Source organism: Letharia columbiana (assembly GCF_014066305.1).
Source record: "Letharia columbiana isolate WasteWater2 chromosome Unknown Sc0000024_s0, whole genome shotgun sequence".
In the NCBI taxonomy this organism is placed as follows: Eukaryota; Fungi; Ascomycota; class Lecanoromycetes; order Lecanorales; family Parmeliaceae; genus Letharia; species Letharia columbiana.
The window spans coordinates 524,077-548,420 of NW_023501065.1; the positions used below are offsets into that span (position 1 = coordinate 524,077).

The window sequence follows — 24,344 nt, forward strand, 5'->3', positions numbered from 1 at the left end:
TTCTATAAGAGGCGATATGTTCTGTAGGTGTAGGTGATCGTGAGTCGTGTATTCGTCTTTTGTTGAAAAAGCAGCCTGTATTATGTCTGAGAAATGAAAATCAAAGTCTGAAGACGGGTTGTAAGCGGTCGCAGTGCTGCGAAGCAATTGTTGACATGCCAACACGCTAATAGTTCAGGCCGACTCGCCGATATCGCGTCGCTATGGTATATTATTACTCAACTGGCTCTTGCGCACTTGCTAAATTGAACCATAGTAGGGATACTGTTTTGGCAAGTTCTGGATCCCGTAATATTGTCCACGATGTCCGAAGAGAAGCTGGCGGCAGCTCTCAGGCTTATCGACGAAGCTCACGCTCAAGACCCCAAGAAAATTGAAGTCAATGGCAAAGAGCAACCCTATGAACTCCACTACAGCCAAAAAATGAGCGAATATCTTGAAAAGCGCAACCCTTCTGCGCCAGATACGTTACGACTCGCAGTTCGCGCGCAGCATATCAGACGTTGGGAGATTCCGCGAGATTCGTATGCAAAGAACAAAGTTGGCTATCACGCCTGGCGAACCTACCTCAAGAAGAGGCAGGCGGATATAGCTTTTCAGATCTGCCTAGATTGTGGCTACTCACAAGATGACGCTGCGAGAGTGGCTTACCTTATCAGGAAGGAAGATCTGAAGAAAGATGAAGAGACGCAGACGCTGGAAGATGTGGCCTGTCTAGTGTTCATGGATGACCAATTCGAGGAGTTCGAAAAGCAGCATGACGAGGAGAAGACCGTAAAGATCCTGCAGAAGACATGGGGGAAAATGAGCGAAAAAGGCCATGAGCTTGCGATGGCTTTGCCGTTGAGCGAGAGGTGCAAGGATCTATTTAGCAGGGCCCTTGCTGGAGGTTGAGAGGCAGAAACCTGCTTGATCTTTCGAGAGGCTTGAAGAGCACTTGATCTACATGGGAGACCCTATTCGACATATTCGCTCATTAAAGCATGTCGATCACGTTTTCTCTACCGCCGCTGTTTTCGCATACTTCTCGTTGACCTTGTTAGTGTCGTCCCGAAACGCGCGCACATGCTCTGGCACATCTTCCACGCGACCATCTCCTCCAGCGACTGGCTCTCCCGCGGTCTCCCACATTGGGACGACGCCGGTCCACACCCTCTGCAGCAAATCCTCTCTCTCGGTATCTTTCTTTTCATCACCCGGGCCGCCCGTCCTGATCTTCCCGCTTCCGTTTACAATCTTTACCTTCAATATCGTCGTTGATGCCATTTCAGCTTTGTCAGGCGGCGTCCTTGTGTGATCCCTGCCAAAGGCTCTGGAGTCAGTATCCGCTCTTTAAGACAGAAGTTCGAGCCTGAAGGCAGGCCTGGGAAGTAAAACATTGATTTGGGCTCCCAAGACTTCTCTTGCAATCAAACATCCTGCGAAACATCAATTTCGATACGTACCAACGACCGGGCAACACAGAGTTGGTGACCAATTGCATCGCCCATAGCTTCTCTTCCGCATCCTAAATTTTCTCTGGAGTTATTATTGTTTCTTCAAGGTAAACAGCCAAGCAATGAGAGAGCTCAAACGGGCATCATAAGTCTTCTGTTCCCGAAACAGATTTTACAAGCCAAGCAGTGGTCAAAAATAGGGTAGAATTCGCGGTGACAGTATACATACCTCCACCAGGCTTCCGTACCCGAAAAGCACAGCAGATCGGTAGTTGTAACTGTGCGAATTAGGCGTCAAGCTAAGCACTATGCCATCCACTTTGGTTGCGGCTATGGTAATGGCAAGGCCGCTTTCTGGGTGTGCCCGCGCTTGCTTCATACAGCCAGAGCTCACATAGCCATGGAGATAACATTCCCTACACACGTTCTGGTCAGCACCGTTCTTTCAAGGCAAGGCAAGAACCAGAGTCACAAAACAGGGTTGAGGGGTATCAAGAGCCTCTTGCTCCCAAAACATGTCCTGTGGCTCAGACTCTGCCGCCAAGGAAGGAGTCGCTCCGTATAGTACGTACAGAGGATCATTCAAGTCAGCGCTTGGATACGCGAAGGATCCCATGGTACCGATCATTGGAAGAATGGTTGGGAAAGGATCCTCTGGATCTGAAGAGTTGAAAGAAATGAGGAGGACTGGAGTCTCATTGATGATTGAGTGGATGGTGTGCAGGTCGTAAGTAGCTAGAATTGATCAAAATATCAAAAGATGTCTATCGATATGGAATCCAATTCCAATTTTTGCAACAAGTAAAGTACCCTCTTACCACGATCATCCTTGCGGTGGACAGTGTTCTTCTGAACTCTCGGATAAACTAACGTTCGTCCCATAGCGATACTCAGTACTTGGGATTGGCCGATCAAAGGGGACGGAAACGACCGATTAGACTCCACCTCAATCAAAAAGCACCTTCTGTTTGATATACAACTCCACTGTAGCTAGCCCCCGAATGTGAACAGTAGTGACTCAACTGCTCAAGTTTTGGTAGATTGAAAAAGACTTTGTAGAAGATCGGCAGAAATAGCTTTTGGAAAGGCATGTGCTTCCGAACCGCATTGGGGGTATTTAGTTCGTATTAGGTTCGATTCCTAATGGCGCTGGTACAATGGTGTTGCGGTGCTTTTTATTTTCTGGCAGCGCCATTAGCCATAGGTTTTAAAGTTCTGTCGAACGGTGTTGGCAAGGGCTTTCACCCCTGCCGAGCTGTAAGCCCGGGCGAGAGCTCAGGTTCGAATCCCATGCGATGCATTGATTTGTGAAGCGAAATGTTTCCCGTTAGTCATAGTCCGAGGGCGGACACCTGTTGGTTGTGGTCGTGTTGTTGGGGGTATTTAGTTCGTTTTAGGTTCGATTCCTAATGGCGCTGCTACACAGATCACACATCAACCGTGAACGATGGACTGACGACTTCAGAGAACCAGATGACACTCCTTTGTATATTCTCGCCATCCCACTCACGAATCAGGCGTGCAGCAGGTCTTGCTTCGAGGGCACAGATGTCGTCTCTGTGCCGCTCTGTGGTCATTTTCATATGTCCAAACATGGGTTGCTTGACCGGCCAATTGGTTGATCAATCAGGTCTTTCTCTTCATAAGGTTGCCTTTTGGCGGTAAACTGACCACTGCGGTGCAGCCAGGTCTTCAATGGATTAGATGGCCTCGTTCTCTGTGTGCTTCATCAAGAGACTGAATGGAAAGGGGCAAAGTGCGGAACTTAGCCAAGTAATAAAGGCCTTTCCTGCTGAAGCTGCCATCGTCGCCTGGTGTTCAGCCACTGGAGTGTTCGTTGCTATGCCAGTTACCTATAGTCAACGGCTGAAGCATCTCAAGGTCGATATGCTTTCGCTATACCATCCTCGGGTTCCAGATTTGTATCCCAAAGACATAGACACTACAACGGACATACGTATTGCACAATTTGAGGAATCTTTATAAATATGCGTATCTGCGACAACACACAGCCTTACAGAATGTGGGGCATTTGCATTATCATCAATAACCCCAAGTCCTTCCACAATCGTGACCGACTATTAGCATTCAACATTTGCTTTTTGCTTGGCCGTGTCATTGCCATCTATATAGAGTCCAGTCTGTTTCCTTCTCGTTCCCGCAAGCTCCAACAAATCTCCAGTATCGTTGAGTAATCCCACTACGTTGCTTTCTGTGTGTAGTGGCCTCTATGCATTCGCTCCCGAGTACACACAACTTTGTTTGAACACTGCAGTACCTTCTGTTTCTTTGCCTTGGAAATAGCAATGACAACCACGTCTCGCAGAACGCCTGGTAAATGACACTCAGTTTCTCCTGTTTAGTCTCGCTGACCACCATCAAGGACTCGAATCCTCTCTCAAGAATCTTACCATTTCGTCTTCCGCCAAACCCAAGACCTCTAAAGCTGTTGCCGACACCTGGGAAGACGTTGCTTCTCCATCAACCTCCTCCAATTCCACTACTCCCTCACCGCCCTCTACTCCCACTGACGCAACCCCTGGTCCTCCGCCGCCGACGCCCATCTCTCCAACTTCCTCCCACTCACGCAAGAAAAGTACAGACTGGTCGACGTTTGCAAGTGCCTATACCTCAAAATCCTCAAGTAGTACGCCTCGGTCTTCTACGGGCCCAGAAAAGAGACCGGAGAAATCATCTGCGGCGGCCGGACGCTTGATTGCAGGGGCGCTAGGTGTAAAGCCACCGAAGAAGACTGAGGAAAGCAAAGCGTATGAGCGGGCTGTGAGGGAGAAGGAGCGGAAGAGAAAAGAGGTGGCCAAAGACGAGGTGGGGAAGGCTGAGAGGGAGAGGGAGGAGGCGAGGAGGGCGATCTGGGAGGGTTGATTGGTCTTGAGAGAAAATGATGGTGTGATGATCGAGGGAGGGATATACATATTCTGAGTACGCATATACTGTCAATGTACGGCCAGAATTCTGGGCATATACACAATTGGCTTTCGCGTTTAGCCAACACCAGGCGGGGCGTTAGTGGCACATTCTTCGAAGAAACATTCTCAATATGGTTGGTGCCATGAAAAGGCATCGAGAGAGTTCTCGTATGTAGACACAGCTCGTCACGTATGGTTGACCAAGCAACATAGAGTAACTGCAAAAGATGGCGCCTTTGGAGTGATCCTTTCCAGATCTTTTTCATTATGAACTAAACCCGTCTCCTTCATATTCCTTTAAGCAGACCTGCGCCCTGAGCGCCCGCTGCAAAATGTGCCCGTCGCTCGATTGATGTGGAAGACCTGCAGCTCAAATGAGATCACACGGCCTTGGACCCAGCATCGTACTGCCATCCGACCAGGTGCCACTGTCTCACTTGCCGTCTCAAGCTCCACCGATCTGTTCCTGGTGCACCTCCAACGTATCTCCATCGGCCATCTCGAGCTGCGGCGACGAACGATTAATAACTGACTTGTGGAAGAAGATATCTATGAAACATGGAGTGCTCTCCAAGGTGTTGAAGTACTCACGGATTCTGGGCTATCACTTGGGTTGACGCGCGCACCATCGAAGAGAAATCTAACAGAGGAGGGTGCTTTTCCTTGACGCTCGCAGAAGGCGTTCATGAGCTTCGAGAGGGCGGTGGTGCGCTTGATCTTGAAGAAGACCTCGTTGTTGTTGTCCGTGACCTTGATGTTCAGGTGCTCGCTCTTGGGCTGATCGTCGGGGTTGCCGCCGGCACCAGGAGATTGATCACGGTCAGACATGGCGTGGATGCTGGAATTGTGTTATGTTGTATAGTGGTTGATGGTGGTGAGAGTGTTGGAGGAAGGAGAGGAAGCTGTGAGCGTAGGGTGCAGGGTTTCTGTTGTCACCAGGCCCTGATCTGTGTACGCCTTGTGAGCGAGGAAGATTTGTTTGCTTTAGGGAGGGGAATGTACCTGAGAGCGGGACGCGATTTCTCGAATGCACAGTGATGGATTGAGGAAGCTTAAAAGTGGGCAGGTGGTTGTCAAGGTAAGGAGGTTGTGTGAAGCAAATTAGGGTAGCATGAAGTGATGTGAAGGATGAAAGCATGCCCCACCAATCACAAAGAGACTTCTAGAACTCACTTTTACCGAGTTTCCACTTGGCATCTCACAAACTACAAATCACCCATATTGTGAATGGTCACCCTGCTATAATCCTTAAGGCAAGTTCATCGTTGGAGGACCAAAAATGGTCAGTGTTCACTTTGTGATTGATCTATGCTTTACGTACTGTGGTCTTTTGTACTCATATCTATCTAGGGAATTGAGGAAGACCTAAAGACGGATCCGCCATGCCATTCCCTCGCTGTAAGTGGCTATGATTATCGCATTGCAGGATACTCATGAAAACATAGTGTGCAATACAAGGTGAGGCAACTTGAAGTGCTGTAGATAACCTTATAGTGATGTTGAAGCTCTAAAAACGTTGCAGATTGCCTGTCCAAGAACTCATACAAGGAGGAAAAATGGTAAGCACAGCCCAATGAATAGTAAAGAAGAGAATTTTGATTGAGGGACAGTCAAAGCCAAGTCGACGATCTGTATAAGTGCTGCAATAGTTTCTACGAGCGCAAAGGTGATGACGCCCATACGGTCTCTTGCCCTAAAGCCAGTCTGTTGAGACTCAAGATGAAGCAACGCAGCAAAGGCACATGATGAGCAAAATCCGCGACTCATATCGTTTCATGGTCAGAGTGCTTGAAAGTGGCACCCTTCAATACACGTGGAAAATTTGTAACGGCTCGCTTTTGGGTCAAGACCTTCATTACCCACTGAAGAGTTCTGGTCTGGTATATAGAGAGCGTCAAAATCAATATTAGACGATCGTGAGCACGCAAAGAGATCCTCAAGGGACCTGAACAAACACTGATGGCTACTCCAGATTGGAGGTCTGTCCCGAGACTCTAATGATTGCCTGTTTAGACATTGTTTGTAGAAAGGAAAAGTCCGAAAGGCATGTCTACTACTCCTTAAATACAAGAAATTTTAAGCGAACTTCCTCGGCAGTTTATAGACGCGTCTTGCGCGATTCGCTACTTTACAACTTTGCTCAGTCAACATGGCACAATTGAATTGGAAATCCCCTCTGCACCACTGAAAATATATGGGTGAGCTGTGGGAGATCCGCTTGCAGCTCCGCAACCGTTCATTGAAACTCTCATATCCTAATAATTGACTGATATGCCTCCAAGGCTAATGCCTAGGGAGGGAAGCTGGAACAGCCTTCGCCGTTCAGAAGCTTCCGGTGACAACGTTGAAGATGAGTTCTCGGATGCCAGTATGAATGATGAGTCTGACCATGGTTCGGAGCGTTCCACTACCGAATCACCAACTTTCCCAACCGTTAGCGACGTTCATCGAGCACTTCACCCACTGCAAGCTACTGCAGACCGTGTCGGCAAGCAAGTCGAAGAATTTGCAGAGAACCTCGACCGTCTTAGTTCTAGAGACAAGCGCAAGCATGGGAAGGATTGTGGCGACGTTCTGCCCCTCGTCGACGCTTACAAAAAGATTGCCAGAGATACTGTAAGCCGCCTACAGAGCATGCACGCGCCTGAGAGACAGCAACAACTTTCCAAGACAACGAAACGGAGGCTTCGAAACTCAAGCGCCAAGTCCACGCCTGGGCCTCCTCCCGCAGAAGATGGAAAGGACCGCGGTATGATGACTAGTGTTGAAGACTTGAAGAGGTGGGAGCTGGAAGAACAAACGTGGGACTTGGTTGGCCTCATGCTCCAGGTTGAATATCCCAAAAGGGGAATGACGCAGACGAATATTGACGGCGAATCGCATCTCGTAAGGCCTAGCAAGGATACTGAAGTGCATCGGTACTCCCCAGAGAAAGACGTTTGGAATAGGTTCCTAGCATCGGACGACCAAGCATGGGAACGACATACAGTAGTCGAATGGCTCAAGAAGTGCGCGGATAGTTTGGGCCAAGACATTGACCAGGTCGTGGAAGAGCTTGAAGTGGGCGCGGACAGAGGGTCTGGGCTGTGGGCTCACAGCTGGTTGTACTCAAAAGAAGCGATCAAATTCCAGAAACGCCTACGATCATGGCCACAAGCACTTGAGCCGGATGATCCGGGTCTCAACGCGTCACTGATGAACTCTGAGAAAACTAAGTCCCTGGTTACTCAGCTGGATCCAGATGCAATCACCCGTCAAGGTAGAAGTCTGGAGCAGCAAGATTACTACTTTGAACGTGCTACGTGGCTCGCGTGCTGGGAAATGCTAAGACGAGGGAAAGACTGGGATTATGTCCGGGATTGGTGTCATGAAAGAGGGGACGGCTGGAGGGCTACAGCAATGCGTGGAGATCCTCGAAACGCCCGCTTTCCCACCTCTTCACCAGCAAGTTGGCAATCACGAGCATTATGGCGCAAGGCCTGTGCTCTTGCTGCGAAAGACGGTAGTGTCGACGAGTACGAGAATGGAGTGTACGGAGTCCTCAGCGGATATCTTCCGAGTGTCTTGAAGGTCAGCCGCAGCTGGGACGATTATCTGTTCGCTCATTATAACTCTTACCTGCTACACTCGTTCGATCGTTATCTGAAATCGAGCTTTCCGGACAGGGTGCCAGCTACTCTGAACGACAAGCATGGTTCATTCAACTTCTCTGTCTTTGGCGGTCAACGTACGCAATCCGGGAATCAAATTGTAGAGAAGATGAAGCATCTGGAAACAACGAGAGAAGAAGCGAGGGAGCCGCTCAAGATGTTGCAGGGCAGCTTGATTGCAAACACCTTTGACGATTTTGTCTTTAAGCATGGTGTCAGACTTACACAAGCAGCTAACGCTGAAGAGAGATCTAAGATTCTTGAACGTTTTGGGAACGATCAAATTCTTGAGGGGAGCATTACAGCACCAATCAGCATGGCGGATCATGACCTTCTCCGTCTTCTAACGCATATCATATTTGTATTCCAGGATCTCGGATTCCAATTTGGGGACGGCGAACGCCGCTCCGCCATGGAAAGCATCATCGTCGCTTACGTGGATTATCTTAGCAAAGCTGGCAAACAGCAACTACTGCCTCTCTACGCCTCCCGCCTCTCATATCAAACATCGATAGTTTGCTTGGGCCGCCAGCTACCAGCAATCCAAGATCGTCGTGAGCGCCAGACAATGATGAGTCTGATGAATCAGATTGGAATCGATGTCCCTGGTGTCCTTGGCATGCAGTTGCAGTTGATTATTACGGATACGCCGCTTACGCAGAGCGAGTGGCCTGCGTTGAGGATACTTGAGCAGACCAGCAAGGACGCGTCAAGCGTCCGTCCTATCCAGACCGGCTTCATCGGTGATGAAGTTACAGGTGACCAAGAAGACCTAATTCACGGATTTGAGTGGTATATGCTACTTGATTTCCATTGGCAGCAGACTATGGCGATAGGTGTAGTGATATACAAGCATTTGTTACGTAAGTCTGTAGAGGATGATCTTTTCTCTCTGCGAGCGCTAACATCGACATTCATTCTAGGGTCGAACGGATTGGCAGCCGCACGACGCCTGTCGCAGACAGTACCGTTCTCTACAATATCTCTTGGGAAGACCAATGATGTCTTGGGAAAGCCGGTAGATATTAGCAAGAGCCAAGATTCGAGTGATGACGAGGGCGATCCAGTTACTAGGAGTCAGAATACCAGATCACGCCACGCACAAAGCTCGCAACGATCGGGCAGCCTGTCTGCGAAACTTGCCCAAAGCGATCGTGAGCTCATGCTGAGTCAAGCAACCACCTTTAGGGACTTCGAAGCCCTTTTTGCTGCCCTCGATGCGATCGAGGAATGGAAGAACCTTGCCGATGAAGCTGTCAAGTAAGTCCACCCAAAGTTCCACAATGAGTAATCTGTAACAAATCTGGTTACTTTCGACAGATACATCGAACAACGCCAAGATATCAGAGTCTGGAAAGACTCGTTTCAGAAGGCTTACAAAAGGGTTGAGACGACTATCGAGCCATTACTCCATGGATGGTTGCGAAACCCCAATAATGGTGAGTGCGTCTTACATCATGCATCAGCTGAAGCACGACCTGATGGTGAAATTAGATGCAGACGAGGCAGACTTCAGGCAGATACGGGTAGCTTGTTTACCCGAGGTTTTGCTTGCTTACAACATGGTCTTGAACTTCAGCTCGCACTACCTTAGTCGTGATCTGCTACTGAAGAGCATGGACTTGGCAGCTCTGGTCGCTGCTGAAGACTCTGGGCTTGCTGAGTGCTTCATGGCCGCTGAGAGGATGCCTGAGCTTGTTGATTCTTTTGCAATTTTGAGTAAGACGATCATCAGAGCAGATGATAGGGGAGCAAAAGCGGGAAAAAGCAAAAAGAAGAGGAACGGGGAGACATTAGACCTGTGGACAGTGAGGGCGCCGGCAGACTAGGGGTTGACATTTCGGCAATGCTCAATGTAGTTATTATAGACTGGCGCTCAACCCATAGCATTAGTAACGTTGAAGACGGTGATCATCAAAGCGATCCACCACTTGGAGGAGAACACAGCCCTCTCTTCATGCAGGGCTCATTGTGTGGATGAAGGTCAGCGCTTAGCACGCAATCCATCCCATAGGCAACTTGTATCTGCGGAAGGGGTAACAATTGACGCGTTGAAAGTGATACACATGCCGTTTCTGGTTGTCTCTGTACCCAAAGTCTTGCTTGCATGTACTCGGTGTGTACTCTGAATCATGGCGGCTGGCCTGGTGTGGGACCTGCATCGAAGGATCCAAGCTGAAAAGATTGCCAAGGCAGCAAGCGAATCATTATTCTCGTAGCATTCCCTACTGTCAAAGCTAGTCGCGCACAGAATATTCGCCACGGGGAAAAAAGCGTCCATCGTTGTTACAATAAGAATAATAATGAAATCAGTATTGCGAATGCAAAGTTGAAATAGGAAGGTGGAATAACACTCAACAGTACAGTATCATTTGCCGCCAGCCCGCCAGAAAATGGTCTCTGCATTTTGAGAGGAGGAGGGAGCAAGTAGTGCGAAAAATCGAGGCTGTGCAAGACGCTAGCAATGACAGCAAAGTCGACCTTTCCATTGACAGGGATCATCTGGCTCCCCAACTCCAAATTCAATACTCCTATACTGTCTACAGCGTTGTAATGCCGCCTGTTCAAGGAGTGTCGTCTCTCTGCTTTTTCGGCGACCTCTTCATCCGGACATTAGGAGGGTGTTGACCATCCGTCACCTCATGGAAACCCGGCGGCGAAAGAGCAACGCCCATGACCCACACCCAAAGAAGATCCGAGGGGGATCATCTTAGGAGGAGCAGTGGGAAGCGATCTGAAAAGACCGACAGGCGGCGGACTTGGAAATAAAGCAGTCGGTAAACTTGTGCTGGCCAATACTTCCGCAGAATCCGTATGTCCTCTCTTGTATGTTTGTTCAGTCTGAGGGCCGATACTGATGAAGCGCTGCTGGAAGCCGCGGCTCATTGCGTTATTGACTTCCTCGACACTTGCACCTTCCTCACTGAATCTACCAAGTCGAGCTCAAGCATACGCCTACACTATCCAGTCAGACCAAGATCCGCGACTTCATCAACCAAACCGTAGCATCTTTACCCAAGGGCACTATTCCGCGCCGTTCCAACACGCTTATTTGCATACTTATGAGCGAAGGGGACACTCTCCATCATACATCCCGGACGTCAGGCCGCTGAGCGTACCATGACGGACGTTGGGAAAAATGGCTGTACATCGCCGTCACCACCTCACCCCCCACGCCGGCCACGGGCGCCCACAATAACAATCAATACCTCTGCTGTTAGTCTATCTTCGCCCGAAGTGCAACAAGACCTTCCATTTTCCTGAATTATAATGCTGACCGAGCGATACATACAGGCTGAACAGAACGAAGAGCGGGACAGGGAGCCTGCCCCTTTGCTAACCGAGTCCCCGAGGACAGACCTTCGAGCGGCGCATTCTTTCGAAAGCAATCGACCCACATCTGCCCACAATGTCTCAACCCCCACCTCCAAATGGACTGATCTTCGACCTCATAACTTTCTGGCCGTGCCAAATTCTCGTTCTAGGGGAAATTCCGTTGACTCGGAAGAGCCAGGCCATTCCCCTACAACATATAGTGGTGAGACCTCGGTGCCTTCCCTAGCCTCGACGGCTGAGGGCAGAGCGAGCACTGAAGTTAGTAACGATAATATAATCAATAACGAAGAGGCATTGAAAGCGGATCGTGGCACGGAAACGGACTTTCAGGTCGAAGACAACAAATTTGCGTTTTCCCCAGGCCAGCTGAACAAATTGCTCAACCCGAAAAGTTTCGCCGCTTTTCATGCGTTGGGGGGATTGAGGGGCCTTGAGAAAGGACTCCGGACCGACAGACTGGCAGGGTTGTCCTTGGACGAGAAGAAACTCGACGGGAGCGTGGGCTTCGATCAGGCTGTAGCAGCTGGCTCTCAGGACAAAGACTCTGAAGACCAAGGAGGTCGGCTTATATCAAGAACGACAACAACCGGAACCTCGAGGAAATTATCAGAGGACTCGTTCATAGACCGCAAACGCGTTTTCAAAGACAACCGTTTGCCGGAAAAAAAAACCAAGAGCATATTTCAGCTTGCTTGGATGGCATACAACGACAAAGTATTGATACTGCTAACCGTTGCCGCTGTTATATCTTTGGCTCTGGGTATATATCAATCGGTGACCCCTCAGCCAAACGGTGAAGCACCTGTGGAGTGGGTCGAGGGCGTTGCCATCATGGTAGCGATTATAATAGTTGTTGTCGTCGGCGCTGCAAATGACTGGCAAAAGGAGCGACAGTTCGTCAAGCTGAATAGGAAGAAAGAAGACAGGGATGTCAAGGTCATTCGATCAGGAAAATCTAGAGAGATCTCTGTGCACGACATCCTAGTCGGCGACGTTGTGCATCTTGAGCCTGGAGACATGATACCAGTTGATGGTATTTATATCTCCGGACATAACCTCAAGTGTGACGAATCGTCTGCTACAGGTGAATCAGATTTACTCAGAAAGCAGTCGGGTGACGAATTATATGCTGCTATCGAATCTCATCGCAGCCTGGCTAAGATAGACTGCTTCATCATCTCAGGTAGCAAAGTTTCGGAGGGCATTGGCACGTTTCTTGTCACTGCAGTCGGAGTCAATTCAAGCTATGGAAAGACTATGATGGACCTACGCCAGCCTTCTCAAACCACACCATTGCAATCGAAGCTCAACGTTCTTGCAGAGTACATCGCCAAATTGGGCCTCGGTGCTGGTCTTGTCCTTTTCGTGGCAACCTTTATTAGATTTCTGGTTCAACTGAACACCATCCAAGGAGGAGCGAGCGAAAAAGGACAGCGATTCTTACAAGTTTTCATAGTGGCTGTTACCATTGTTGTCGTCGCGGTCCCAGAAGGTCTCCCTCTTGCTGTCACATTGGCGCTTGCATTCGCAACTACTAGGATGCTTAAGGATAATAACCTAGTTCGGCTCTTGCGAGCATGCGAGACGATGGGCAATGCGACAGTCATTTGCTCAGATAAAACAGGTACTTTGACGCAGAACAGAATGTCTACAGTTGCCGGCATATTGGGTACTACAGCCCGATTTGGGGACAAAAGAAGCCCAGAAACATCTGCGTCGAATTCACCTGATTCTCCTACCAAAGGCAGAACTGTCTCAGCAGAACAGGATATTCAGGATGTGTCCACGTCGCACTTCGTCTCCATACTCGCTGATGATGTGAAAGAGATGCTAAAGCAATCTATAGCGGTAAACTCGACAGCTTTTGAAGGCGAGGATGATGGCGGACAAGAGATTTTTGTAGGATCGAAAACAGAAACAGCTCTGCTGAGCTTCGCTCGAGATCATCTCGCCATGGGATCCGTGAGTGAAGAAAGGGCAAACGCCAACGTCGTCCAATTCGTCCCTTTCGATTCGGCGAGAAAATGCATGGCTGCCGTGGTTAAGATAGACCAAAAGCGATATCGAATGTTTGTCAAAGGTGCCTCGGAGATTCTGCTCGGAAGATGTTCGAAGATCATTCAGGATCCCACCCGTGAGATGTCAGAAAGAGACATTACGCCTGGAAGCATCGAGTTTCTTGAACAGATCATCGACAACTATGCTTCACGGTCGCTACGAACTATCGGGCTCTTATACAGAGACTTTGAGCAGTGGCCTCCTCGAGGCGTACCAACTCAGGAGGATGATCAAAACCTCGCCGTCTTCGAGAAAGTATTCAAAGAAATGGTGTTTTTTGGAATTGTTGGTATTCAAGACCCACTGCGGGATGGTGTTGCTGATGCCGTTCGTGTATGTCAAAATGCTGGGGTCAAAGTACGCATGGTGACAGGAGATAATCTTCTCACTGCCAAAGCTATTGCAGAAGAATGTGGAATCTACACGGCTGGAGGTGTAGTAATGGAAGGTCCCGCCTTCCGAAGACTAAGTTCAAGGGAGAAGGATGAAGTTATCCCAAACCTCCAAGTGCTTGCTAGGTCAAGTCCCGGTGACAAGCGGACCTTGGTTCTACATTTGAAAAAGCTGAAAGAAACTGTTGCTGTGACAGGTGATGGTACGAATGACGCGCCTGCGCTCAAGGCTGCCGACGTGGGATTTTCTATGGGTATTGCAGGGACAGAAGTGGCGAAAGAGGCTTCGGCAATTATACTAATGGACGACAACTTTGCCTCTATTGTCAAAGCAATCATGTGGGGCAGAGCTGTCAACGACTCCGTCAAGAAGTTCCTCCAGGTTCGTTACCCGCCTCAAATTCTCAAGCACATTGGCTAACCATCTGTAGTTCCAAGTCACAGTCAACATCACTGCCGTGGTCTTGACTTTCATATCTGCCGTTGCCAGCAGTACTGAGACCTCGGTGTTGACAGCTGTCCAACTGCTATGGGTAAATCTCATCATGGATACCTTCGCCGCCCTTGCTTTAGCCACCGATCCCCCCACACCCAACATCCTGGATCGAAAACCTGAGCCCAAGTCTGCACCGTTGATAACATTGACCATGTGGAAGATGATCATCGGTCAATCGGTATTCCAGCTTATTGTTACATTAGTGCTGTACTTTGCTGGAGCATCTTTCCTCTCGTATCAAACGCAACGTGAGCAGAATCAATTGCAGACTTTAATCTTCAATACCTTCGTGTGGATGCAAATATTCAACCAGTACAACAATAGACGCATCGACAACAAGATGAACATCTTCGAAGGCATACAGCGGAATTACTTCTTCATTGGCATCCAGCTCATCATTGTTGGGGGACAGATCATGATCGTGTTCATCGGTGGTGACGCCTTCTCTACACATCGACTAAATGGTGCTCAATGGGGCTACTCCGTGGTCTTAGGATTTCTTTCTATACCTGTAGCAGTGATGATCCGCATGATACCAGACGACCTCATAAGGAAGCTGATACCATCCTGGTTTATCCGGAAAGCAACACCTAAGTTGCTGGTGTCCGACGAGGAGCGACAGTACGAATGGCATTCCGCGTTGGAAGATATTCGAGAAGAGTTGACGTTTTTGAAGAAGCTCCGTGGTGGACGTCTCAACGTGCTTAGGTATAAGCTTCAACATCCAGTAGAGACTTTCTTGCCACGATCCAGAAGCGGTTCATCTCGATCAAGATCGCGAACCAACTCGCGACCTCAAACACCTACTGGGGAGCAAGGGGAAGGCGACCCCGGTAGCAATCAGCTACCTCCCACTCCTGAGTCCCGAAGATCGGCCCAGCGGAGGTCACCAAGATCACGGTCAAATTCTGCATTTGGCCCAGCTGCTGCGATGGCAGGCATCGTTGCTGGTAGTGTGGCCGGATGGTCACCCATTGGTCGTCGAAGCGAGGATGGCAGCTCGATGAGGTTTTCACCATCTGATGGTAGATCTCAGCTCGACGGTCATGAGGGCACTGAGGTGCATCCCGCAGCAAGCTCGCACGATCTGATCTCAAGTGAGAATGAGCGCTCGCAGTCAGGCCACCTACAAGCAGACCAGGGCCCTGAAAACAGCCATGCCCCTGGGCCATCCTCGTTAGCTCCGCCGCAGCGTGCATACTGAGACAAGGGCTTAGATGGAGTCGCGCGATACTCTTCGTTCGTTTCTGGACCGAATGTTTTAAAACAACACCTTTCATCTTTTACGGGAGTTAGAGCTTCTTGTTCAGTTTGGGATGAAGCCTTGTCATGAGCGTGCATGAATCGGCGTTTGGGAGTAAAAGCGGTACAGAAGAATAATGAGCATGAGACGTCAAAAGTAGATGGCGCTCGTTTGGAGCTCCGCAATGTCTATCGGAGCACATATGCTTGGGATCATTTCGGCTACAACAAAACTGGTCTCTGGGAGGGGTGCTGGACAGGTAGCATACGTAGCACTATCGCTGTAACATAACCTTTTCGGCATTTACATCAAGTTCTTTCGCCTTCTTGAGTGTTAGTATTCCCTCATAGACATATCAACAGCGTCGCTATCATGGGCAGGACAGAGCAACATAGTATGCATCCCGGAACATTCACATCAGTTATGTACGGTAGTCACCCTGATATATCACAGATCCAAGCATGCCGATTACCTAAAACGACCAAGATTTGTCTCGCCAGGACAATTCCCAACGCCTCTCGTTGAACCACGAGGTCTCAAGGTAGCGACCAGAATACATTCTGAGTACGCGATAAGTGATCGGCAATCCTGTAAGTATCATGTCGTATCACAAATACAAGTGACAGCTGTTGAATTCAACGAGTCCATATGCGCAATGAAATTAGTACACCATCCTTTCAATACCTCGCCCGCTTATATGTTTTCTCTTCTTCAACATGTGTCCCAATCGTACAGCCTTCAGCAGTGCCTACACGCTCGCAGCAGCTAAATGTAAAATCTTCAGGGAATTCTTCCTCTAGATCAGTTATTCGGCCATGGCAATTTTCATCGTGATCTGTCCATATATCGGCTTGCTAGTCAGGCTCTCGCTCGCCTACAGAATCATTTAGCTCAGAGGCAAGTATCTGGAGAAGCTAGTTTGAACATACCGGGGTGCCATACACAGCTGTCCTTTCCATTGTCTGTCACGTCGAATTCTTCCGAACAATTTGTGCAGGTTGCAGACCTTGATCGCAACCTTTTGACACCGTCGGCCTGAATTAGTGGAGCCCCATTGGAGAAGATGTGGGGACGGTCCTCTTCTTCCTCTTTATCACCACCATCATCTTCTCCATTCACGTCATCGCTATCTTCGCTGTCGTCTTCATCATCTCTAGTGTCGGTACCGACTTCTTCGTCTTCGTCTTCGTCTTCGTCTTGATCCTGATCCGCATCATCTTCAGTTCTATTTCTCCGGTCTATCGTCTTATGCTTGACTTGTTCTTCCGGTACACGCAGGAGACTTCGCGCGACTCCAAACGTGCAATCTCCTCCTGCCGCTCCTCAGATACCCTTGTCACAGCGGGGCTTGACACGGTCAAATCTACGATGGTAGGCGACATGATTGGATTCGATTTGGTAGACGAGATGATGTGAGAAAGCGCACAGGTGACTCAATGCTGAGTGGACATGATATTCGTTTACTTGGATGTCGGTGTGAATAGTGAGCTAGCCTTTCACTATTTCTACTAGAGAAGTGGAGTTGGTTGGACGGTGACAGACGAGGAGGGTTGGGAAATGGACGATGATAAAATTGCGAAAGTACAAGAAGAGGCCTGAAGACAGTGTAAGAGCAGAATTCTAACTCGCATGGTCTAGTATTTGTTTTGGTGATACAGTACTACTACCTCATCTCTTTAACGATAATATGAATGAATACTCTGCGAAGGGTAGAAAGTAGAGAAACCCTGAGCCACGCTCGCGACAGCAGCAGTGGCCTACCTAGCACCTAGTGGCTTGATGCCAAGCTAGAAAATAAAAAGCACCGCAACACCATTAATATTGTACCAGCGCTATTAGGAATTAACCCTGATACGAACTAAATACCCCCAACAATTAGGGTCCCTTGGGTAGTGGTGACCAAAGCCGGGAGCTAAAACGCGGGCTTGGTTGTTAGGGGTATTTAATTCGTATTAGGTTCGATTATGGCGTTGCGATGTTTTTGATTTTCTGGCAGCGCTAGTATTAGCCTTAGGTTTTAAAGTTCTGAACCGAGAATAGCCGTTGGTTCGAATTCCCCCAGTGCTTTCACGCCGGAAAATATTTGTTGGTTAACTTACCGTCCGAGGCGGACGCCTGTTGGTTCATGGTTGTGGTCGTGTTGCTGGGGGTATTTAGTTCGTATTAGGTTCGATTCTTAATGGCGCTGGTACAATGGTGTTGCGGTGCTTTCCATTTATTTTCTACCCAAGACTGACTCCAAGTACGAGTATACCTACATGTACAGAAGTAAGATCTTACCATGATTACGGCTACTTTGTATATACATATCATAAATCGTGTATCCGACGAGAAGCCATTCGAATTTCGGCCATTACAGACGCCCACATAAACACATTTTATGCTAACGGAGTACTTGTTTGACTTCACTTGGACTGCGCAGCCATAAAGTGAACAACTTCTATTCATCATCCAGGGTACAGTCAAGCCCATGATCACTGTTTTCTTCTTGTGACAAGGAGAAGTCAACGACCAACCACGGAGCTTGAAAAACAACTTATAAAACCATATTAGCGCGAGCATCGCGAATGGTGGCGAGATGAGGGAAGACTTCACCGGAAGTATAGGCAACCTTACAGATAGCGACGCATTTGCATACCAGCTCCCTCCACCACTTCTCGCATTCTCTCCCTACCTTTACCTGCTCTTTGGCCTCTCCTACCTCACACTCGTCGCCTGTCTCCGCAACCGTCACCTCCGCTCAACCCGCGTTGAACATCCCTACCCCACGCGCACCTCTTTTGCCTCTATGACCAATGAAGATGCTTATTTGATTCAGCTGGACATTGCGGAGCTCGAATTTCCTTTTACGTTCGAAAAAAGTCTGCAATTTGCACTATTTCGCACCTATGGCATACCAACCATCTCAAAGCTGCTTGTACAAACGAGTCAGTTGAGTGAGGAAAGTACCGCCACGAAACGGTACGCGGATACAGGGATTTTACTCGCTGAGTTTCTAGGATACCATCCCACAAGTGCCAGAAGCATAGAGGCTATCGGTCGCATGAATTACATACATAGCCAGTACCAAAAATCCGGTAAGATCCTGGACGATGACCTCCTCTATACACTCGCGCTTTTCGCTTGCGAACCCGCGCGTTGGATAGATCAGTACGAATGGCGAAATCTCGAGAACTTTGAGAAGTGTGCAATCGGCACCTTCTGGAAGGCCATTGGTGATGCCATGGAAATTTCTTATACGAATTTGAAGAGTGGTGGAGAGGGAGGGCAGGGTTGGATAGATGGGCTCCAGTGGTTGGACGAATTGAAAGCGTGGTCCGCCGAGTATGAGAAGCGGTTTATGGTGCCAGATAAGAACAACCAGAAGACTGCGGACCAGACCGTGGCGATTCTGTTATACAGCATGCCCGGGTTCTTGAAACCGCACGGGAGGAGAATTGTCGGTGCGTTGATGGATGATAGGTTAAGGACGGCAATGATGTACGTATCTTCATTTTCATGAGTCATACAGCCCTTAAATTTATTATCTGACGGTCGTTTGTCCAGGTACAAGAAACCAAGGAAGTTGTACTTCGTCCTCGTCTCCACCCTTTTCACCGTCCGCAAGTTTGTCCTGCGCTACCTCATGTTCCCCCGCCCTCCATTCCTCCGTGTCCATAATACTACCCATGAGCCATCACAAGCTGGCACATACTACATGAGGGTCTATGAGACCCATCCGTGGTATGTAAAACCAAGTTTGTTTAATCGATACGGAATCCGGGCTTGGAAGGATTGGATCATGGGGTTGCCAGTGCCAGGGGACGAGGGTGATAAGTATCGGCCTTCGGGGTATAAGATACCTGAGGTAGGGCCGGACTTTATGAGAGGGAAGGGGGTGGACTATATGAGAGCGTCGAGGGAGAGGCTTGTTGGCGAGCGGATGAAAGGATGCCCGTTCGGAAGGCCGAAAAAGGAGTGACCAGAGTGAAGTTAGCATTTCGTGCATTGTACGGTCGGCGCTTGCATCGAGAGTTGGCATGCAATGGTGGCTGTTTTCTATTCAAAACAAGTCCGAACGTCAGTCAGTGATCACAATATTGCAGGCGCTCTGCTAGATACATATCATCAGTATCCGCAGTAGAAAGAATCCGTAGTATATCAGCACCGAGTGGAAACACCCTAAATGTCCTTGTTATCCGCTTGAAAACTGTATGTAAGAAATGTTTTTTTTTGATAGGAAGAGCGATTGATATTGCATACTAATTGCCAAGCAACGCGGGCGAGATCATTGTGCTGTCTACAAACCCAACGTCTGACCCGTTACTACGTCACATTGCCACCGCTTTCAGTTTAAATGGTAATGGTAGCACAGTAATTTTTGGCAGGAGAGTGAATGGATGTACTGCGCGTACTCGAGGCGCTTGTTTAAGCCCACCACCTTCTCTGGAGGCATGTTCCCCTTGGCCATCATGTGGATCGCAGAGTCTCTTCCATCCTGCTAGGCCACATGCCCTTTTCTCCATCTCCAGCCATGTGAATTCACTGGTATGATCTTGGATGCCAAAAGAGATTTCCAACCACAGATCGCGGAGGATAAGTTTGGCAGTGTTTGAAGAGAGATCATTGTCCAACACCTAAATTCGGCAGTGCAGCACCTATATACACTCTTTACCCTAGTACTTCCTCGAAATCCCAATTAAAGACCAATCAAACGTGTCCGTTTCGAGGTCTTTGACGAGTCGTCCCCTCTGATCATCCGGTCATCCGATCCTTCGATAGCCTTTTCTATGTCTGTTTCTTTGCCTCGTCGTCAGGATCCGGTAATATACCCTCCGCTTCCAGTCTTCTCCTTGCCTCTTCTAACGCCCATGTTTGTATTCTGTTGCCAGCTGTCAGCGCTCTATCAAACATTCCGTTCGCTTCATGCGAAGTCAATTGATATCATTGTCATCAGGGGTTCGGTCCTCTAGGTCGGTCCTCCGGGCCCACACCTTCCTTCCCTCTCTGAAATCGATGCAGAACTGTAAAGGACTTACGAAGTATCAGGCTTATAAGCATAAGCTACAATCCCCAACAGCAAACTGCCCCAATACCCATACACCCACGCATTCTCCCATCCTTCCTTCTTGTATTTCTCGCCCGGAGGGATTCCAAAAAGCCAGCCGGATGGTGGATCATAGTGGCTCTCGTGTGAAGCTGTGTCTGGCGAAGGGTGCTCGGAAACGTCTGGCGGGTGAGTGGAGGCGAGGGTGCGAGCCGCTGAGGGGCGTGGTGGTGGAAAATATCGCGCTGGATGTGAGGAGAGGAGGGAGGTCGGTCTAAAGAGGTGGATTTGGGGGCGTATAGGAGGCATTGAGCAGATTTGTCTGTAAGCAGTGTCGTGGTGAAGAGATGTGAGGTCAATTTGGAGACCAGGCTGGAGCAGTGAGAGATCGCGGCTTGGCATATCGAATCTAGCGGCACTTCCCAATTCTCCGGTTCACGTGCGACACGCCTTCAACCTCAATCATTCCTGATATACAGATATCCCCAGCTTATATGGTTTCATTACGGGCACGTTCGGGCTTGGGCCACGTAACGCTGACCGAAAAATCTATATACATCTCCTATGTTGTCAATCCTTCTCAGTCGTCGAAAGCTGACGATGACCTGGCTCTCTGGGTGCACTCTCCCTGCCAATGCAAATCCATGTTCCGCTAAATGTAAAAAGCCCGCTCAAATACACAGAGTCCCCTGGATCGATCATGCCATTACTATCGTCTTGTTGTTGTTCTCCTGGTATCCCGTGTCCTTCGATCTGATGACTCGCTACCTGAGAAAAGGTCAGCATATAGAGAAGGCAGTTGACTGATTAGATGTGACTCACTTTCACTGGAATAATCGCTATACGAATAGCTGCTCGCTGTTGTCTCGGTCTTCGCCTTCCTATCCCTTCGTCTCTTGAACCCCAAGAAAATTGCCAAGGCGCCCAGGATCCCGGCTACACCCAAGAATCCGCCCAAACCATCCTGCTTCGGCCTATCGACTCTCGCCGGCCGCGCGGTGCCACCGTACCACGTTCGTCCGCCGCCTCCCGATGTACGCCCATGGTGGGAATATCGCTCTTCCTCGATAACTTCGCCCCTGCGCCTCCTGTTCCTTAGGCCGAAGAAGCTCAGTATGCCGTCGAGCAGACCCTTGAAGCAGTAGAAGGCGCAGAAGAGAAAAAGTAAGAATAAACCGAGTAGGACGCCAATGACGATACCCGCAATCGCGCCGGCACTCAGGCCATTGTTGGCTGTTGTGGCGGTCATGCCGGCAGCGCTGCTTGCACTTGAAGCAGAGGCCGATGCTGTCATGAAAGGCACTGTCGTTGTCATAGAGCCGGTTGATGTGACCGTTGTTGCTACGTTGGTGGTTGGTCGAATAAAAGCTGTGTTGGTGGCAGCGGCCGTGGTGGTGGATATCACAGAGTTCAAGTAGGAACTGCTGAGGTCACTGTTTCCGTTGCTCGCTGCGCATTGGCCGGCAAAAGCGCAATATTGCCCCACAGCGCAGCAGATGGTGCCGCAGGGGCTCTCATTCATTGAATTGTCGCATGAGATGGCTGAGATGACGGGAGCAGCAGCGGCGGTAGTCGTGCTCTCAGCGGCAAAGAAGGAGCTGTAAGTGGACGTCATCGTGACTAGCTCGCTCTCCACGTAGGTCGTGGTGTAGTATTCCCATTGTCCTTCTCCGGAGGTGTCTGCGCTTGAGCTGGCTACACACTCGGCTTGGCCCAAAGAATTCGTCGAACATGCCTGCTCGGAAGTACAGCACAGTTGGCCTGACCATCCACACACGCTGCCAGCACAGCTTCGTTCAGAGAGGTAATGGTACTGAGATTCGAGCAGCTCTCTGTCTCGAGCATTAGGTCTTGCATCCGAGGTGTGAGTCGAAGAGAGAATGGAGAAGAGGAGGGAGAGGAGGGTCGGTGGCTGTGAGAAAAGCATTTCCGTGGAATGTATATGGTCGACGCGAGGAATGGAGGAAGCGCTGAGCGCTTGAGTTTTGGTGGTTCCGCAGAAGCCCAAATCCGTTTGTCTCTGTCAACTTCCACTTCGTTATCAGCAACAATTGCGACGGCAACAACGAGTCGATAAAACGAGCGTCAACTATTATGAGGGAAGAGAGAGATATGCGAAAGAGTAAGGGATTGCAAGGGCAGGTTTCTATCACCACCAAATTGGCCGCCCAACCCCCCTCCTCCCAGCCACCGCTTCCCGCACACTCGACCACTGAGAAGGCACACCACAACGAAGTCACACAACTACCGTCAAACTGAGGAGGCTGAGATTGATGACGGTGAGTCAATTCACTATATCTTCATCTGTGCAATTGACTGCACCGTGGTTGAGCCCTCCTTCGTTGTCCGCGGAATGGCGGGGGCGAATGATTTTCGCTTGTTTTTCCACTTTTAGCGTTTCAGTGTTGGCAGGACAGCCAATGCCAATAAGTACTTTCAGACCCTACCCTAGAGTACTTTATTTGGAGTCGATTTTTAAGGGACAACGTTTCCGCTGCAAAATTACTCTCAAGATATGACTTTTTTTTACTTGTAATGTCGTAGTATTTGGGGACGAATTCCTTCCCAAGCCTTGGGTTCTCAAGTCTCATTACGTACGTAAAGTATTGGTGGCTATCTACCCAACACCAGCTTCTCTATTCTTTTTACAGAGAAAAGTAAAGCTGAAAAAAAGTCAAGATCATACGTGGTCATTCATGCTTGCCTGCCGTCGCCGTGCCCATGTAACCTCGCTCCCATTTGAAAAGTTCAGTCATCAAACAATCGCTGATTCTAGCATATCCCAAATCATTGACATGGACAACATGAGAAAGATCAAATTGTCTTTCTCTCAATCCACGACTAGACCCGCCAGTCCTACTACTACTCCCATACCTACGCCATACAAAGCCGCCGCACATCCTGTTGGCGCGGCATTGGCACTTCCCTCAACAAACGTCCCGGCCGCCGCTGTCTTAGCAGCACCACCAAAAGTCGAACATTGCGTAAGTACTAGTCCATGACACGCTTCGGCGCTCAGACTAGAACAGATCGACTCCGCCGACACTGGTGCAATGGCCCCCTGTTGCGTAATACCTCCACCCGGGCCGGAGACTGTCACACCCATTCCACCTCCTTCCAAGACCCCTGTGCACTTTGCGGACTCTAATTGACAGCTCGAATAAGAGGTTGTGCACTCAGCGGCATTGGCGTATGTTGTTGGAAGAAATGGGAAGGGGTAATAGCTGTTCGCAACTGTGCTGGTCCCAGTGATTGCATGCGTGATGGCTGCTGCGCCTGCCGTCGTTGAAGTACCCGCGGCCGGTAATGCTGTGGAAGGCGCTACTGCTGGCCCTACTGTCCCTGTGCAATCGGCATTATCAGGGCAGCATGCGACATTTCCGGCTTCGTCGAGGGCGCAGTTGGTTTTCTTAGGGCAGCAGGCTTTGCTGTTGCCAACCGAGGAGCAGGAGATGGGACATTTGGAGTCTCGACGAAAGAGATCCAAACTTATGAGACCTTCGAGCCTGGAAGATTGATCCGTGTTAGAGGCGAAGAAGGGTGTGTACTGGGCTGCAAGGGCAGGGTTGAGAGTGAGGCAGGCGGTAAGGGCATAAGCGACGAGGGCCCGCATGTCTGCTGGTAGTGACAGAAATGGCTGCTTGAATGAAATTTCTCCAAGAGATGTGCCCAACAGATTTACTTGAATTGCTGCAATAGATCCCAAGTATCTTGTCCGGAGCTTGAGGGAACAGGATCTGGAGGGTTGGCCCCACGGCCTTACCAGGGTTTTTCCTGTAA

General features: G+C 49.4%; 12 protein-coding genes across 12 annotated transcripts; 7 read left to right on the forward strand and 5 right to left on the reverse strand.

The window, feature by feature from the left end:
- Positions 1-303: 303 nt before the first annotated feature.
- On the forward strand, positions 304-894 carry HO173_007453 (uncharacterized protein; the record flags this gene model as incomplete). The annotated part of the gene is made up of 1 exon (XM_037309357.1): positions 304-894. One exon carries the CDS (start codon positions 304-306, stop codon positions 892-894), a length of 591 nt encoding a protein of 196 aa, XP_037163817.1.
- Positions 895-990: 96 nt separating this feature from the next.
- HO173_007454 (uncharacterized protein) lies at positions 991-2,318 on the reverse strand (the record flags this gene model as incomplete). The annotated part of the gene is made up of 5 exons (XM_037309358.1): positions 991-1,300; positions 1,446-1,507; positions 1,666-1,852; positions 2,009-2,171; positions 2,255-2,318. The coding sequence occupies 5 exons, from the start codon at positions 2,316-2,318 to the stop codon at positions 991-993; spliced, it is 786 nt and encodes a 261-aa protein (XP_037163818.1).
- Positions 2,319-3,140: 822 nt separating this feature from the next.
- HO173_007455 (uncharacterized protein) lies at positions 3,141-4,319 on the forward strand (the record flags this gene model as incomplete). Its single annotated transcript, XM_037309359.1, has 2 exons — positions 3,141-3,393; positions 3,820-4,319. The coding sequence occupies 2 exons, from the start codon at positions 3,141-3,143 to the stop codon at positions 4,317-4,319; spliced, it is 753 nt and encodes a 250-aa protein (XP_037163819.1).
- Positions 4,320-4,808: 489 nt separating this feature from the next.
- On the reverse strand, positions 4,809-5,191 carry HO173_007456 (uncharacterized protein; the record flags this gene model as incomplete). Its single annotated transcript, XM_037309360.1, has 2 exons — positions 4,809-4,868; positions 4,955-5,191. The coding sequence occupies 2 exons, from the start codon at positions 5,189-5,191 to the stop codon at positions 4,809-4,811; spliced, it is 297 nt and encodes a 98-aa protein (XP_037163820.1).
- A 1,443-nt stretch (positions 5,192-6,634) lies between these two features.
- HO173_007457 (uncharacterized protein) lies at positions 6,635-9,842 on the forward strand (the record flags this gene model as incomplete). Its single annotated transcript, XM_037309361.1, has 4 exons — positions 6,635-8,876; positions 8,937-9,273; positions 9,334-9,452; positions 9,508-9,842. 4 exons carry the CDS (start codon positions 6,635-6,637, stop codon positions 9,840-9,842), a joined length of 3,033 nt encoding a protein of 1,010 aa, XP_037163821.1.
- A 1,291-nt stretch (positions 9,843-11,133) lies between these two features.
- Positions 11,134-15,499, forward strand: HO173_007458 (uncharacterized protein; the record flags this gene model as incomplete). The annotated part of the gene is made up of 3 exons (XM_037309362.1): positions 11,134-11,229; positions 11,308-14,181; positions 14,231-15,499. 3 exons carry the CDS (start codon positions 11,134-11,136, stop codon positions 15,497-15,499), a joined length of 4,239 nt encoding a protein of 1,412 aa, XP_037163822.1.
- An 844-nt stretch (positions 15,500-16,343) lies between these two features.
- On the reverse strand, positions 16,344-17,665 carry HO173_007459 (uncharacterized protein; the record flags this gene model as incomplete). The annotated part of the gene is made up of 4 exons (XM_037309363.1): positions 16,344-16,412; positions 16,481-16,820; positions 17,124-17,133; positions 17,638-17,665. 4 exons carry the CDS (start codon positions 17,663-17,665, stop codon positions 16,344-16,346), a joined length of 447 nt encoding a protein of 148 aa, XP_037163823.1.
- A 451-nt stretch (positions 17,666-18,116) lies between these two features.
- Positions 18,117-19,499, forward strand: HO173_007460 (uncharacterized protein; the record flags this gene model as incomplete). Its single annotated transcript, XM_037309364.1, has 2 exons — positions 18,117-19,018; positions 19,085-19,499. The coding sequence occupies 2 exons, from the start codon at positions 18,117-18,119 to the stop codon at positions 19,497-19,499; spliced, it is 1,317 nt and encodes a 438-aa protein (XP_037163824.1).
- An 806-nt stretch (positions 19,500-20,305) lies between these two features.
- Positions 20,306-20,966, reverse strand: HO173_007461 (uncharacterized protein; the record flags this gene model as incomplete). The annotated part of the gene is made up of 2 exons (XM_037309365.1): positions 20,306-20,399; positions 20,557-20,966. The coding sequence occupies 2 exons, from the start codon at positions 20,964-20,966 to the stop codon at positions 20,306-20,308; spliced, it is 504 nt and encodes a 167-aa protein (XP_037163825.1).
- Positions 20,967-21,273: 307 nt separating this feature from the next.
- On the reverse strand, positions 21,274-22,491 carry HO173_007462 (uncharacterized protein; the record flags this gene model as incomplete). Its single annotated transcript, XM_037309366.1, has 2 exons — positions 21,274-21,332; positions 21,387-22,491. 2 exons carry the CDS (start codon positions 22,489-22,491, stop codon positions 21,274-21,276), a joined length of 1,164 nt encoding a protein of 387 aa, XP_037163826.1.
- An 877-nt stretch (positions 22,492-23,368) lies between these two features.
- On the forward strand, positions 23,369-23,716 carry HO173_007463 (uncharacterized protein; the record flags this gene model as incomplete). Its single annotated transcript, XM_037309367.1, has 2 exons — positions 23,369-23,548; positions 23,594-23,716. The coding sequence occupies 2 exons, from the start codon at positions 23,369-23,371 to the stop codon at positions 23,714-23,716; spliced, it is 303 nt and encodes a 100-aa protein (XP_037163827.1).
- A 111-nt stretch (positions 23,717-23,827) lies between these two features.
- HO173_007464 (uncharacterized protein) lies at positions 23,828-24,082 on the forward strand (the record flags this gene model as incomplete). The annotated part of the gene is made up of 1 exon (XM_037309368.1): positions 23,828-24,082. One exon carries the CDS (start codon positions 23,828-23,830, stop codon positions 24,080-24,082), a length of 255 nt encoding a protein of 84 aa, XP_037163828.1.
- Between the last annotated feature and the right edge of the window lie 262 nt (positions 24,083-24,344).